The sequence below is a fragment of the Macaca thibetana genome, chromosome 13 (genome assembly GCF_024542745.1).
Source record: "Macaca thibetana thibetana isolate TM-01 chromosome 13, ASM2454274v1, whole genome shotgun sequence".
Taxonomy (NCBI): domain Eukaryota; kingdom Metazoa; phylum Chordata; class Mammalia; order Primates; family Cercopithecidae; genus Macaca; species Macaca thibetana.
In genome coordinates this window covers 82,947,313-82,963,332 of record NC_065590.1, presented here as the reverse complement: position 1 = coordinate 82,963,332, position 16,020 = coordinate 82,947,313, and the positions used below count along the sequence as shown (strand labels likewise).

The window sequence follows — 16,020 nt, the reverse complement described above, 5'->3', positions numbered from 1 at the left end:
ATGCAATGACTTTTTGGAACACAAAAGGCAAAAATCATTAAAACATTTTGACAAACTGGACTTCATAAAAATCTAAAATGTCCACTCTGTTAAAGGAGGCTCTTTTTTTTTTTTTTTTTTTTTTTTTGAGACGGAGTCTCGCTCTGTCGCCCAGGCTGGAGTGCAGTGGCCGGGTCTCAGCTCACTGCAAGCTCCGCCTCCCGGGTTCACGCCATTCTCCTGCCTCAGCCTCCGGAGTAGCTGGGACTACAGGCGCCCGCCACCTCGCCCGGCTAGTTTTTTGTATTTTTAGTAGAGACGGGGTTTCACCATGTTAGCCAGGATGGTCTCGATCTCCTGACCTTGTGATCCGCCCGTCTCGGCCTCCCAAAGTGCTGGGATTACAGGCTTGAGCCACCGCGCCCGGCCTAAAGGAGGCTCTTAAGGAAAAGACAAACTACAGACTGAGAGAAAACATTTGCAAAACATATTCAATAAATATAGGTCAGCATATATATAGAACTATCCAACTCAAAAATTAGAAAATAATCCCTCCTCCAAAAAAAAGGAACAAAAGATTTGAACAGACACATCAAAGATAAACAGATGGCAAATAAGCATGTGACAAGATGCTCAATATCACTATCATCAGGGAAATGTAAATTAAAGCCACAAAAAGGTATCATTACATGTCTATTAGCATGTCTGAAAATTTAAAAACAAATTTTAAAAAAATACAGAGTGCTGATAAAGATGCCAAACAACTGCAACTCATATATGCTGGTGGGAAAGCAAATGTGACAGTCGCTTTGGAAAACAGTTTGGCAATTTCTTGTGAAGTTAAATATATATTTCCACATGACCCAACAATAGACTCTTGAGTATTAACAAAAGACTCTCGGGTAAATACCCAAGAGAAATAAAGACCTATTTCCACATAAAAACCTGTTCTCTGATGGTTATAGCAGATTTAGTCATAATCACTAAAACCTGGAAATAACCCAAATGTTCTGCACCTGAATGGCTGAACGGATAAATTGTGGTACACATTTATACAATGGAATACTACTCAGCAGTAAACAGAAGAAATGCATGCAACATTATGAATGAATCACAAAGACATTTTGCTAAGTGACAGAAGCCAGACACCAAAGGCTACATATTATGTATTCCATTTATATGACATTCAGGAAAAGGCAGAACTGTAAGGACAGAAATCTGATTAGTGGTTGCCAATCATACGTGGCTAAAGGTGGAGGTATAAGGCTACAGAGAACTTTTTAGGTGATGCAAATGTTTTATATCCTAATTTATATGACAACACAGTTATAGAAACTCATCAAACTGTATTACTTTAAAAGGGTGAATTATACCCCCAATAAACCCAACTTTAAAATAAACTAAAACAAAAATATAAAGCATCTAATACATGCCTGCCATATGAAGAGTGCTCCATAAATTAGTTTCCTTATTCAACCCAATCCCAGGGAACAATATAATTAAAAAGAAGTCAGAGCATTCAAATCTTTCTCAGGGAATAGCCTGAAACTAAGGCTCTTTAGTTAGAAACCTTAAGACTATTTTAAGTCTGAAGAGTTTGGTTAGGAAGGCTTAAAAGCCGCCCTAACATACACGGGTATATATCCCCAGGCAGTGATAGACTCCACTGCTGTCTTAAGACAAAACAGAGTTCTGCTGCATCACCAGTGCTCATCACAATATGATGCTGTCTTATATATATTACTATCTCCTCACATTTCCTTGGCTACGTGTTTTCACAAGGCCTAACTCAACCCATCTGTTTATGTTTACTGCTTAGTTCCTCATGTCTCCAATCAGTAATCTTGACACCTTCATATTCATTCATTCAGTAAACATTTATGGGGTACGAAGATGAATAAAATGAACCATTGGGTTGGGTGCTTCGGAAGGCTGAGGCAGGGGATCACTTGAGCCCAGGAGTTGAGACCACCCTGGCCAACACAGTGAGACCCCATGTCTAAAAAAATTTTTTTTAAGTAGATGGTAATGGTGGCACATGTCTGTAGTCCCAGTTACTCTGGAGACTGAGACAGAAGGAATTGCTTGAGCCTGGGAGGTTGAGATTGCAGCGAGCAACGTTCATGCCACTGTACTCCAAGGTGGGTTGACAGAGCAAGACCCTGTCTCAAAAAACAAAAACAAACAAAAAAAACACCTTAAAGGAACTCACAGACTCTAATATTTTAAAGAGACTCCACCAGCCAAGAAAATCACACACAACAATCATGGTTACATATTATCATGATTAATGTAACCAAGAGAATAAAAATGTTCTAAGGCATTTTAACAAGGAATAATTTTTTAGTAGTGTTCAAATAACCTTTTAAAAACTTAATCATATTAAAACATAAAGTATTAATGCACCAAGAATTTTCTAGGAACAAAAAGATAACACTGGTCAGGTGTGATAGCTCATGCCTGTAATCCAAGCACTTTGGGAGGCTAAGGTGGGAGGACTACTTGAGCTCAAGAGTTCAAGACCAGCTTGGGCAACATAGTGAGACTCCCACCTCTACAAAAAATTTAAAAATTAGCTGGGTGTGGTGGCTCACGCCTGTGGTCCCAGCTACTCAGGAGGCAGAGGCAGGAGGATTGCTTGAATCTAGCAAGTCAGGGCTGCAGTGAGCTGTGTTCATACCACTACACTCCAACCTGGGCAACAGAGTGGAGACCCTGTCTCAAAAAACCAAACACTGAAATCAGAAAACTGGGCAATACATGTAATCAAAGCCAATTTTAAAATAGTTAATTCAATCCTGGCTTTCTTATTTAGATATATCAACTAACAGAACACTTTGACAAGGCAAAAGTTTGTTACTTTGAACTTCAAGTAAAAATCTCCCAATCCTAGTCTATATTTATCTGTAAGCCTTACTGAAGAGGCAGAAAAATCTAAGTTTGGGGGTTGATGTCTAATATATCCCTAAAAAGCTAACAAACTTTTACAGTATCTAATAATCATGTTAGAAATACATTAAAATTCTATCCACTTCCCCCAACTCATAACTGATATTGAAAATATGGGATTTTGGTAAACATTTCTGTTGCTTATTCTCATCTCACCTGCTGGCTCTTTCAAACAAGTTCTTATAGTCAGTGAAGAAAAAAAAGTTCACATTAACAGAACATCTACTATAGGCTAGATCTCATCCAGTAAGTAGTCTCATCTCTGTTTTTACACACACACACACATCTATACATACACACATACACACACACACATATACATTCACACACAGGCATACTTACAGACAACTCCCAATAGCAATGGGCATCAAAAAAATTTAACAATCTATGTCAGGATTACTAGAGGAGCAAAGTTTTGTACTATACATGAATGCTGCTCTCCAGTAACATCTTAAACCCTGAATTGAACTTAAATTAAATATGTCTAAGTTATCGTCAATCTTCTAAGTAGGAAGGTAACACAGTCTACACATGCAATTAATTCTTCAGAAGTTTAAAAAAAATTATTATCTGTATGTCTATATAGCACTTCTAAACACATTTTCCAATATTTTAGATGATTATTCACATAATCATTCTTTTGTTATTGAATATTTCACTTGTTCTCAATGTTATATTTTGTATAATGCAATGAACTGCAAAGTAGATATATAAATGTTTATGGAATGGAAGAAGCAGAATAAAGGAGGACCGGGACTGTACCGCTTTATGTTCATTTTGCTTATAAACCTGATTAATATGTTGCCTGAAGTTTACAATTCAACTGTTTAGCGCAAATTCCTTTGTATGGGGCATAAAAATGCTCAAACTTGAGTAGAGCATGTTACAACTACAATTACTGCCCTACTTTTAAACTTACATATATCACTCATTATGGAAAAATTATTTAATTATTAAAAATTGTCTGCGGCATTAATCTTTATAATCCCACACCATTTTCCCAATAGGAGCAATACTCACATTAATCCTTCAATAATAGGTTGAAAAGGTAAAACACGAAACAATAAAATTTTTACTTCAAGTCTATCCTTAAATGACACAGGATCTTATCACGCATTAGAATTTGATTCTACCTTTTATACAAATAATTCACTTCTCCAAGATTTTCCTAAATCCTGAGGCATAAAACTTTAGATATACAACATGTATTTTCACTTATACAAATAATTCACTTCTCCAAGATTTTCCTAAATCCTGAGGTATAAAACTTTAGATATACAACATGTATTTTTGTTATTAATGTAATGATTTGGTCCTATGTCTGAAAACAAGTTTAAAAAACAACTGATTAACACTAGATGGTAATATCAAAACAGAACGGCTTCATGAAGATGGTGGAATGGTGATTCTTCCCTCCTTTTTTTTAATGCTTTAATATTACTGTTTTCAATTTAAATAATAAAGAATTATTGAGTTTATTCTCTATTTCCTGATACTTATCTACAATTAGCTAATACAATTTACCATAAAATTAAGAACTCAGTATCTAGATTTCTTTAGCGATTTAAAAATATAATGCATTTTTTTCAATTAATTATAAATGACAAACACAGTAACAATACCTATTAAGGGTAGTTAATTAGTATTTGGGGAAAGAATTAAAGCTACAATCAGAACAAAACTTTAAACATTTTTCATTATCGAAATTACGTAAGCATTTTCTTTTTCCTTTTCTTTTTTTTGTTTTTGAGATGGAGTCTCACTCCTTCCCAGGCTCACTGCAACCGCCACCTCCCAGGTAGTTCAAGTGATTCTCCTGCCTCAACCTCCCAAGTAGCTGGGATTACAGGTGCCCATGACCACGCTCAGCTAGTTTTTGTATTTTCAGTAGAGATGGGGTTTCACCATGTTGACCAGGCTGGTCTTGAACTCCTGACCTCAAGTGATCTGCCTGCCTCAGCCTCACAAAGTAATGGAATTACAGGCATGAGCCACTGCACCCAGCCAGCACTTTCTTTTAAAATGTTTCATATTAAACAATTATGTATGCAGGCATACGTAATCTTATCTAAAGGGAAAACGTAATCTTACATAAATATTACTAAGTTAATCTTTATTGGCTTCATCGGTTTACGATCATCTTATGCCATCAAAATATTGGTGAATATTAATATTCACCTTATAGCACTCTGCTTTTTGTCATCCAGTTTTATGCATCAAACACAATACACCTTTTGGTTATTCCTAACTGCTCAATGGCAAACACACATTCCAGAATACAGTCATGGGATTTACGACATAATATTCTTACAGAAGATATATGCAGTGTTCCAAAATATTTTCAACAAGAATACTTCAAGTTTTGTATTTATAAGCTTAAGGAAAATTATCTACATGAATATTTTAAACCTCTACCAAAAAAAAAAAAAAATCATAACCTCATCTTGCCACAAGCACAAAGCTGCTTACCATTCATAGCTGTGGGAAACTGAGCCATCATGGTCCTGAGTTTTCCTTGCTAGCTCTCGGCCATCTGCAACATAAAAATATTGTGCCGTTGGTAATACAACAAGGGCAGATCACAGCTTAGTGCACCCGCCAAGCAGTAGGAATGTCTGTCCCCTTCAGCTCACACTTCCAACAGAAAACAATGCAGAGCTTCTGCTGCTGCTGAACAGGCAGAATTTACATTTGAGGAAGGGTAAGAGATTCTGTTGGGTAATCACACTGCCTTAATACAGAAAAACAGTCACATATTCAATAGCAGATACTGAATAAAGAAACCCTTGGCATGAACCAACATTCTTGTAGAAATTAATTTGGGAAAGAAGAAAATAAATCAACTGTATAAACTAAGTATGTAAAAATAACATGGAAATCCTTTTTTTTTTTTTTTTTTTTTTTTTTGAAACAGTCTCACTCTGTCACCCAGGCTGGAGGGCAGTGGTGTAATCTCAGCTCACTGCAACCTCTGCCTCCTGGGTTCAAGCAATTCTCATACCTCGGCCACCTGACTAGCTGGGACTACAGGAATGCTACACCATGCCTGGCTAATTTTTGTGTTTTTAGTAGGGATAGGGTTTTGCCAGGTTTACCAGAATGGTCTCAAACTCCTGGCCTCAAGTGACCCGCCCACATCAGCCTCCCAAAGTGCTGAGATAACAGGCGTGAGCCACTGCACCCAGCCCATACTATCATTTTTTCAAAACTCCCAAACAAGAAAATTATTCAAAATAAATGTAGCACAGTTGTTTAAGTGAGCTCAAGGGGTTTATAAAATAGTCTAAAAGTAATTACTAAAACACACACATAATTATTAAAATACATAATAACTAAATGTGTTTGGCAAGCACTCTAAGAGAAGGGACTTTGGAAATTCACAGCTCTGGGTTCAAACCCAGCTCTGCTATTCTCCCATCTATGACCATGGAAAAGTTATTTAACCTTTTTTGAGACTCAGATTACTCACCTATAAAAAATACTCTGCAGAAGTATTTTTTAAAGTGTTAAACATAATCCATTAAACCGCCTGCCACATAGGGTATTCAACAAATGGCTGCTATTTTGCAAACATCCAGAAAAGGAGAGTGCAATATCATTCTGAACCCTGAATTCATTATTCAGCTGTCAATAAATTCAAAATTTGTTTCATGAATATTTTTCTGAGTTTTTTTTTTTCCTTGAGACGGAGTCTCGCTCTGTCGCCTAGGCTGGAGTGCAGAGGCACAATCTCGGCTCACTGCAACCTCACCTCCCAGGTTCAAGTAATTCTCCAGCCTCAGCCTCCTGAGTAGCTGGGTCTACAGGCGCACATCACCATATGCCCGGCTAATTTTTGTTTGTTTGTTTGTTTTAGTAGAGCCAAGGTTTTACCATGTTGGCCAGGCTAGTCTTGAACTCCTAAGCTCAAGTGATTTGCTTCCCTCAGCCACCCAAAGTGTTGGGATTACAGGCCACTGCGTCCAGCCTGTTCCACAAATTTTGAGAATAGGACCAGTTAGGAAGTGAAGGCCTAGCAAATTTACTGCAATGCACTTAGTAATTAAAACCACGGATCATAATATTGCAGGAAAACTCTACTATATTAAAAGATCATGCTGCATCTCATATATTTACCCGAATCATTTAAATATTTATATTTTTAGAAGCCTAAGAAAAATATTTGCACAGCCATTTTAAACAAAGAAGGCATTAAGTAGTATATACATCATGGTCAACATTTGTCACCATTTTATAGCTAGCTTAAAAATGAACACAGAAGGAAGTCCCATAAATCAAGTTATGACTACAACTTCCTCAAATACAGAAATACTGCAAACAAATATAACATTTTTACTTCTTCAATTTTAAAACATAAGTAATGTTAACTCAAAATAAGCTATATGCCTGAAAACAAACTATCTACTTAACAGATATGCAGTAGCAAGGGCCTTTACTAGTTTTCTGTGGCTGAGACCATTTTAAAATGTGGGAGAAAACCCACTATTGCAAATAATGCATTTTCTAACTCTGCATAATAGCATGTGAATTACTAAAGATGGCTCTAACAGAAAAACCAATGAGGAATGGGATCCCATGGACACAAGGCCTCCATCAGTTGGGATCTAGGTCTAAAACTTACAAATCATCTGTCTAGAACCATTTGTTGGTCATCACGTATTCTGCGAATACAAAACAATGCCAAATAGAGAGCAGTATGAAGAAGAAGAGGCGAAAACGAACCCCAGACCGACCAAAGCCTGCATGCCACTGCACCCTGTGCCAGGTGCTTACCTCCCACCACCGTCGCCACCACCATGCCCAAGAGAAAGGGTGAAGGGGATGCCGAAGGAGATAAAGCCAAGGTGAAGAACGAACCACAGAGAAGATCCATGAGGTTGTCTGCTAAACCTGCTCCTCCAAAGCCAGAGCCCAAGCTGAAAAGACCCCTGCAAAGAAGGGAGAGAAGGTACCCAAAGGGAAAAAGGGAAAAGCTGATGCTGGCAAGGAGGGGAATAACCTTGCAGAAAATGGAGATGCCAAAACAGACGGGGCACTGAAAGCTGAAAGTGTTGGAGATGCCAAGTGAAGTGTGTGCATTTTTTTATAACTGTGTACTTCTGGTGACTGTACAGTTTGAAATACTATTTTTTATCAAGTTTATAAAAATGCAGAATTTTTACTTTTTTTTTTTTTTTGGAGATGAATTCTCACTCTGTCGCCCAGGCTAGAGTGCAGTGGCGTGATCTTAGTTCACTGCAACCTCAGTCTCCTGAGTAGCTGGGATTACAGGCAGGCACCACCACGCCCGGCTAATTTTTGTATTTTTAGTAGAGATGGGGTTTCACCATGTTGGTCAGGCTTGTCTCGAACTCCTGACCTTGGGTGATCCACCTGCCTCAGCCTCCCAAAGTGTTGAGATTACAGGTGTGAGCCACTGTGCCTGGCCACATTTTTTTTTTTTTTTTTTTTTTTGGTAGAGTTTTACTCTTGTTGCCCAAGCTGGAGTGCAATGGTACAATCTCAGCTCACTGCAACCTCCGCCTCCCAGGTTCAAGCAATTCTCCCGCCTCAGCCTCCCAAGTAGCTGGGATTACAGGTGCGTAACATCACACCCGGCTAATTTTTTGTATTTTTAGTAGAAATGGGGTTTCACTATGTTAGCCAGGATGGTCTCGAACTCCTGACTTCAGGTGATCCACCTGCCTCAGCCTACCAAATTTCTGGGATTACAGGCGTGAGCCACTGTGCCCGGCCACAACTTTCAAACTCCCTTCTTCAGTAGACGACCAAAAATCAGAAAGCCACTCTAAAACCCAACAAAGTCTTCATCTGATGCTGTGAACAGGGAAAGTTTAGAGTGAGGGTTGACATTTCACATTTAGCATATTGTTTAACAACTTTTCACCAGCTGACCCTGACTTTCAGGAAGTGAAATGAAAATAGCAGAATTTATCTGAAGAACCAATGCTCTTTTGACGGATGCCATCTCAGTGGCATCACTGGAGAGTCCAGATTGCCTTACACACTGGTAACTAATGACTGGGGATCAGGTCCCAACAGATGTCTGGGTTTAAGGGAGTTAAGTCTCTGCTGAAAGATGGAAAAGGAGAAGAGGACATAAAAACAAATGTTTTCCATTCCACAAGGTTTTACGTGCCAAGGTGGCCATGTGTGTTAAAGTCAGGGAATCCCTCCTCCCGGGAGCCAAGAGGAACTCTCTCAAAACTAGAAGGGAAAGGTGTTTTCCCCACATTCGTCCAGCTTCGGAGACATTCCATCAGTGACATATGGCCCTTCCCCCCAAAAACAACAATGAAGTGTTCTGTGTGCTAACAACATAGCTAAAAAAAAAAAAAAAAGAGAGAGAGAGAGAGAGAGAGAGAGATAGGGTGGGGGGGAAAGAAAGTTGTTGTATACTGTTAATGATTGTCTGCTCATGTCCTGCCTGAAATACCATGATTGTTTATGGAAAGTATCTCTACTAAAGCTGGATACAGTTTTACTTGGAAAAAAAAAGAATGCCAAATAGCAGATGCTCAATAATCACAGGCATAATTCTGAAATAAAACCTGAGAATGAACCAAATATTAATAATATTACTGGCAATAAGGGCAAATCCCTTGGGTAAAGCTGAAGAGCTGAAGGTACTAGTATTACAGAATCTTTATCATCTGGTATGTGGAATTTAGCCACCCATGCATACAGGTACCATATTATATGTAACATTTATGTTGTATGTAAAATATGGGAGTATATTTTGTTGGAACCAATAAGCTTTTAAAACATATTTCAATCTATTACATTTACATTCTCTCTGCCCCACTGTGGAATAATTACCTAATGCTTAACAATTCTACTAGTCTATTTGCAGAGTAGTACTTAAAGAATAATTATAATTGAAATTTTGAAAATGCAGCAGATACGAAAAACTTTGTTTTACATTTTTCAACAAGCAATTAATAAATTAACATTTACTGTTTACCATTAATTCAATACACTTCTGTTGATCACAGTAGAGGTGCTGTGTCATGCTGAATGTTCACTGAAAATACAGTATGTTTCAGGTTCTGCAGAAGGAGCTTCAGACACTGAGAAGCTTGTAGACTTATCTACCAGGTGCCAGATACTGCTAGTTACCTTTGATAATACGGATACTCCTCTCACATATCCCTGCAAGGCAGATGATACTGTACTCATTTCACAGAAGAAACTGAAGAGATTAAATTACTTGCCCAAATTCAGTATGTCATGAAGCCAGAATGCAACCCCAAGTCTGTCTAATTCTAAAGCCCATAAACTTCCCATGGGCTTTGTCTGCCTCTTCCTCTCTTAAATGGAGATAATGCATCACAGGTTCCTGCAAACAGCAGGAGAACTTACTGTTAACACATTTGTCCAGGAGAAGAAAAACAAGCCAGAGATGACTCCCAACACACTGGACAGCATCAATCACATACATAAATTAGGGAGTGCTAATTGTTTCTTATCTCTTGGTATAACTCTCTGAAAGGAAGAAAAGGGTAACCAGCATATCCCCAGGTACATGACGGGTGCCTGTTTCAGGCAAGTGCAACTAAAGTCGGCATCCAACAAACACCCGTTTCTACTCTTCACAGGGGATGACATGTAGTGACGGGCAATTTTGGCAATGTGTAGTCATCATATATTTTGAATACTGTTAGTTACATATGGTTTTTAGAATATTCATATGATTTTGCTGCTCATTAAAAATTAATGGAGAACTGGCATTGTTACCTTTGTAGAAACCAATAAAACATATTGGTTAAATGGTAGGCATAAGGCAAAGAACACTGCTTCAATTTAATATAATTCAGATGCAATTTGGAGTAATTGCTAAAGAGACAATGTAGAAAATATACTCACACTAAGACAGAAAAAAGTAGAAATGGTAGAACAAAAGCAGGAAATCCTGTTTTACAAAGGGTCAGTAAGACTCAGAAAAAGTCACAGCCATTGTAAGTGAAAAGTCGCTTAATTAAGGTTTAGGGGTTTTTTTGTTTTGTTTTTTGAGATGGAGTCTCATTCTGTCACGCAGACTGGAGTGCAGTGGCACAATCTCGGCTCACTGCAACCTCCACTTCCTGGGTTCAAGCAATTCTCCGGCCTCAGCCTTCTAATTAGCTGGGACTACAAGCACACACCACCATGCCCGGCTAGTTTTTTGTTGTTGTTGTTTTTTGAGATGGAGTCTCCCTCTGTCACCCAGGCTGGAGTGCAATGGCGTGATCTCGGCTCATTGCAACCTCCACCTCCCAGGTTCAAGCGATTTTCCTGCTTCAGCCTCCCGAGTAGCTGGGATTACAGACGCCCACCACCATGCCCAGCTAATTTTTATATTTTTAGTAGAGGTGGGTTTTGCCATGTTGGCCAGGCTGGTTTCGAACTTCTGACCTCAGGTGATCTGCCTGCCTCAGCTTCCCAAAGTGTTGCAATTACAGGCATGAGCCACCATGCCCGGCCTAATTTTTGTATTTGTAGTAGAGATGGGGTATCACCATCTTGATCAAACTCCAAACCCCTTGGCCCAGCCAAGGTTAAAGTTTTTGTTTGTTAAGAAGCACAGTTACAGAAAGAATTACAATTACCTTCCATGGCAACAGCACTCACGCAAACATGGTGAACATTCCTAAAACCCACAGGATTTTCTGTAATAAGTGTGGCAAGCACCAACCCCACGAAGTGACACAGTACAAGAAGGGCAAGGATTCTCTGTATGCCCATGGAAAGTGGTGTTATGACAGGAAGCAGAGCGGCTATGGTGGGCAAACTAAGCTGATTTTCCAGAAGAAGGCTAAAACTACAAAGAAGATTGTGCTAAGGCTTGAGTGCATTGAGCCCAACTGCAGATCTAAGAGAATGCTGGCTATTAAAAGATGCAAGCATTTTGAACTGGGAGGAGATAAGAAGAGAAAGAGCCAAGTAATCCAATTCTAAGTGTCATCTTTTCTTTTATTATAAAGACAATAAAATCTTGAGTTTATGTTAAATAATAATAATAATTACAATTATCATTTAGTCCAAAACCCTCAATTTTCAAGATGGAAAAACTAAGAAACTTGTAAAAGATCACAAGTTAAGAGTAAAGGTCCCAGAAACTGCGTCTCTGATGTAAATGTCCAGTGCTCTGGTTTTTTAAGACAAAGCATCACTCTGCCATGCAGGCGGGAATGCAGAGGCATGATCTCAGCTCACCGCAACCTCTGCCACCTGGGCTTGAGCAATCTGCCCATCTCAGCCTCCTGAGTAGCTAGGACTACAGGCATGTACCACCATGCTCAGCTAATTTTTAAATTTTTTGGTAGAGATGTGGCCTCACTACATTTCCCAGGCTGGTCTCCAACTCCTGCGCTCAAGCGAACCTCCCACCTTGGCCTCCCAAAGTGCTGGGATTACAAGCAAAAGCCACTGCACCCAGCCTTCCAGTGCTGTTTTTTCTTTTCTTTTCTTTTTTTTTTTTTTTTTGGAGACAGAGTCTCACTCTATTCCCCAGGCTGGAGTGCAGCACGCGATCTTGGCTCACTGCAACCTCCGCCTCCCAGGTTCAAGTGATTCTCATGCCTGAGCCTCCCGAGTAGCTGGGATTACAGGTGCCCACCACCATGCCTGGCTAATTCTTGTGTTTTTAGTAGAAATGGGGTTTTGCCATGTTGGCCAGGCTGGTCTTGAACTCCTGACCTCAGGTGATCCGCCCACCTCAGCCTTTCAAAGTGCTGGGATTACAGGTGTGAGCCACCATGCCCAGCCCAGTGCTCTGTTTTTAAGTTTCCCAACTTGCCCACTCATATCACCTGGGATACTTACTAATTGTACAGTATGAATAGAACCTAAATAAATGTTCTTGCCTTGAGACCCTTCCACACAGCTAGTAGTTTTTTCTTAAAGCTCTAATTGATGCCCCTTTCCTTAGAATATGCTTAGAAAATCTTCCACTGATTACAAATTAAAGTCCAAACTTCTTAGTGTAAAATACGGCCCTCTTCAGTAGCTCACTCTACCACATTCTCCAGGTACTTTCCATTTCCATATGTCCTAAGTATACCAATCTTTTTTGAAACAGTAACTTTTGTTCTCTCCTCTACTTCATGAAGAGTTGCTCCCTTTGTCATGGTCATCACACTTTCTTCTCCTTCTTTGATTCCCAATTCAAATGTCATCTTGTCTTTGAAAGACTTCTATCCTCCCAAGTAATCACTATCTCCTGTGTGTCCATACACTTGTTTATACCGCAATAATCTCATTTATTACACTATTTTAATTTCATGATTGCCTGTTTCACATGTTCTGGGGAGAGACCACTTTAATTTACCTCTGTATACCTGGTTTCTAAATCAGATCTTCCAAAGAAAACACTCGATAAATATTTGCTGAACAAATGAATTGGGTAAATAATACAGTTAAGATACCAAAAAAGATGTGAATAAAGCAAGCAGGAAGAGGCAACGATAAATGAATATACAGAAAAGAAACCAGCAGGAAGCAGAACAGGCTCCAACCTACTTCCATTAAACCCTGCAGAAATCAGAGTTGTGCAACATGGCTCTCCTGTAACTTGGCTTTTCTTTCTTTTGAGTATACTTTTAAAGAAAGGTTTATTTCCCATTGAATTCTGAAGGTTTTTTATTGAGAGTGAGGAAGAAGGCTCAGGTTTTTTAATTACTTCGTGATTCAATATTTTGAATCATTTTGATTAAATAAATTTGACTAATGGTTTGACATTCAAAAGCACAATCATCAATCATCAAGTTCCTGCAGGGGTGTGTGTGTGTCTATATGTATATATGTGGGTATAGATATCTTTTTTTTTTTTTTTTTTTGAGACAGATTCTCGCTCTATTACCCAGGCTGAAGTTCAGTGGCATGATCTCGGCTCACTGCAACCTCAGTCTCCTGGGTTCAAGTGATTCTCCTGCCTCAGCCTCCCAAGTAGCTGGGATTACAGGCGCGCACTACCATGCCCGGCTAATTTTTTGTATTTTTAGTAGAGACGGGGTTTCACCATGTTGGCCAGGCTGGTCTTGAACTCCTGACCTCGTGATCAGCCCACCTCAACCTCTCAAAGTGCTGGGATTACAGGTGTGAGCCACCATGCCTGGCCTTTTTTTTTTTTTTTTTTTTTTTTTTTTTTTTTTGAGACATGGCCTTGCTACATTACCCAGGCTAGACTCAAACTCCTGATCTCCAGAGATCCTCCTGCCACCTCAGCCTCTCGAGTAGCCAGGACTACAAGTGTGCACCACTGTGCCCAGCTTCCTGCAGGTATATTTTATAAAACTTTCTCTAGGGTGTCTGCCACTCCCAGCATGTGCTAGGTACACACAGCCAACGTCCAAACTATACTTGCTGATCAGCTGAGAAAAATGTTCCTGTCTCATTCAGTTCCCAAGGAGATCAAGGTCAGTTTTATATTAATGTAAACCAAAAATAAAATTCTAAGGCCCCCCAACCATCTGAATGGACTTCCTTCTCATCCAGGGCACTGTTAAAATTTAACCTGAGGCTGGTTCAGGCCATGATGGGAAGTGGGGTTCAGACATACTCATTAAACCTCACTGGCATTAACATCAGAGAGTCTGATACGAACGATTTACAATCTATCCTCTCAGAAGCCTGCCACCCAGAGGCTTCATCTGCATCATAAAACTTTAGTCTTTATAACCTCTTACCATCATAACCCAGTCTTTTCCTTTCTACTGATCCCAGACCTTTAGATAAACTCAACCGATTGTCAACCAGAAAACTTTTAAATCTACCTATAAACTGAAAGGCCACCCTCCCCTTCGAGTTGTCCCACCTTTCTGGATGGAACCAATGAATTTCTTAAATGTATTTGATTGAAGTCTCTTGTCTCCCTAAAATGTATAAAACCAGATGTACCCCAACCACCTTGGGCACATGTTCTCAGGACTTCCTAAAGGCTGTGTCACGGGCCGTGGTCACTCATATTTGGCTCAGAATAAATCTCTTCAAATATTTTAGAGAGTTTGGTTCTTTTCATCAACATGGGAAGAGCCTGAGCAAAATTACCTGCTAGTTTATAGTTTCTGCAGTAAGACGAAATTTACAGAATACATATATTCCCCACCTGAGCATTCATTCATTCTTTCATTCTACCATTCATTTATTCATCAAACATGAATGGTCATTATAATAAAGGGATTTGGCCAGGTGCAGTGGCTCACACCTGTAATCCCAACAACTCAAGAGACTAAGGCAGGAGGACTGATGAGGCCAGGAGTTCAAGACCAGCCCAGACAACACAGCAAGACTCCATCCCTACAAAAATAATAATAAATAATAAAGGGATTTGGGGAATGCCAAGAGAACCCAGAGAATAGAACAAACACTACTTGAGAGGTAAATCAAAGTAAGGTACATGTAATCACGGAGGTAACATTTGTGTAAGAATTATCTGAAGTCGGTGGCAAACTGAATGAACTCCAAGTGTCCTTGGAGTGAATGACATTGCATAGTGTGCGGATAGGCTCTGTTATAAAGAAAGGAAGTTTCTGAACCTAAGAGAAGGACTAGTTAAAAGGAGGAAAGCACAAGAGCCAGTGTAACACTAAAACCACTCCTACTCCTATTCAAAAACTGTGTGATTTGAGAGTGATGTAATTTCAAAGAAGTCACTTCATCTTAAGAGGTGCAAGAGGCCAGGAGTGGTAGCTCACACCTGTAATCCCAGCACTTTAGGAGACCAAGGCAGGCAGATCGTTTGAGTCCTGGGTAATACAAGGAAACACCATCTCTACAAAAAATACAAAAATTAGCCGGGTGTGGTGATGTGTGCCTGTAGTCCCAGCTACTCATGAAGCTGAGGTGGGAGGGTCACTTGACCTTGGAAGGCGAAGGTTGCAGTGACCTGAGATTGTGCCACTGCACTCCAGCCTGAGCGACAGAACGAGACTCTGTCTCAAGAAAAAAAAAAAAAAAAAAAGAGTTAAACCTTTAGAAACCCAGTAGTCTTCAAATTACGCTCCTTGGAGTTCTAAAAGTTTCAAGGCGGTACAACAGAGGTGGGGTAGGGAGGAAAGGGGGAAGGTTGGAATGGACACCAACTTCAATGAGAGTGGCTCTGTTTTTGTGTTT

General features: G+C 39.5%; 2 protein-coding genes and 1 pseudogene across 10 annotated transcripts in view; 2 read left to right on the top strand and 1 right to left on the bottom strand.

Annotated features, from left to right (window-relative positions):
* The window catches only part of ITSN2 (intersectin 2), a 158,168-nt gene that overhangs the window by 118,837 nt on the left and 23,311 nt on the right, over window positions 1-16,020 (bottom strand). For 7 of the 9 annotated variants that reach the window (XM_050753558.1, XM_050753554.1, XM_050753561.1 and 4 more), the window contains exon 2: window positions 5,398-5,461. In XM_050753558.1, coding sequence (XP_050609515.1) covers window positions 5,398-5,428 — 31 coding nt within the window. In that variant the 5' untranslated portion in view covers window positions 5,429-5,461. Of the gene's footprint in view, window positions 1-5,397; window positions 5,843-5,929; window positions 7,258-16,020 lie in introns of those variants that run through there. The other 2 variants (XM_050753559.1, XM_050753556.1) reach the window with 2 other exon arrangements.
* Window positions 7,725-7,996, top strand: LOC126933680 (non-histone chromosomal protein HMG-17-like; annotated as a pseudogene).
* Window positions 11,519-11,865, top strand: LOC126933678 (60S ribosomal protein L36a-like). Its single transcript, XM_050753697.1, has one exon. The coding sequence runs from the start codon at window positions 11,545-11,547 to the stop codon at window positions 11,863-11,865; it is 321 nt and encodes a 106-aa protein (XP_050609654.1). The 5' UTR covers window positions 11,519-11,544.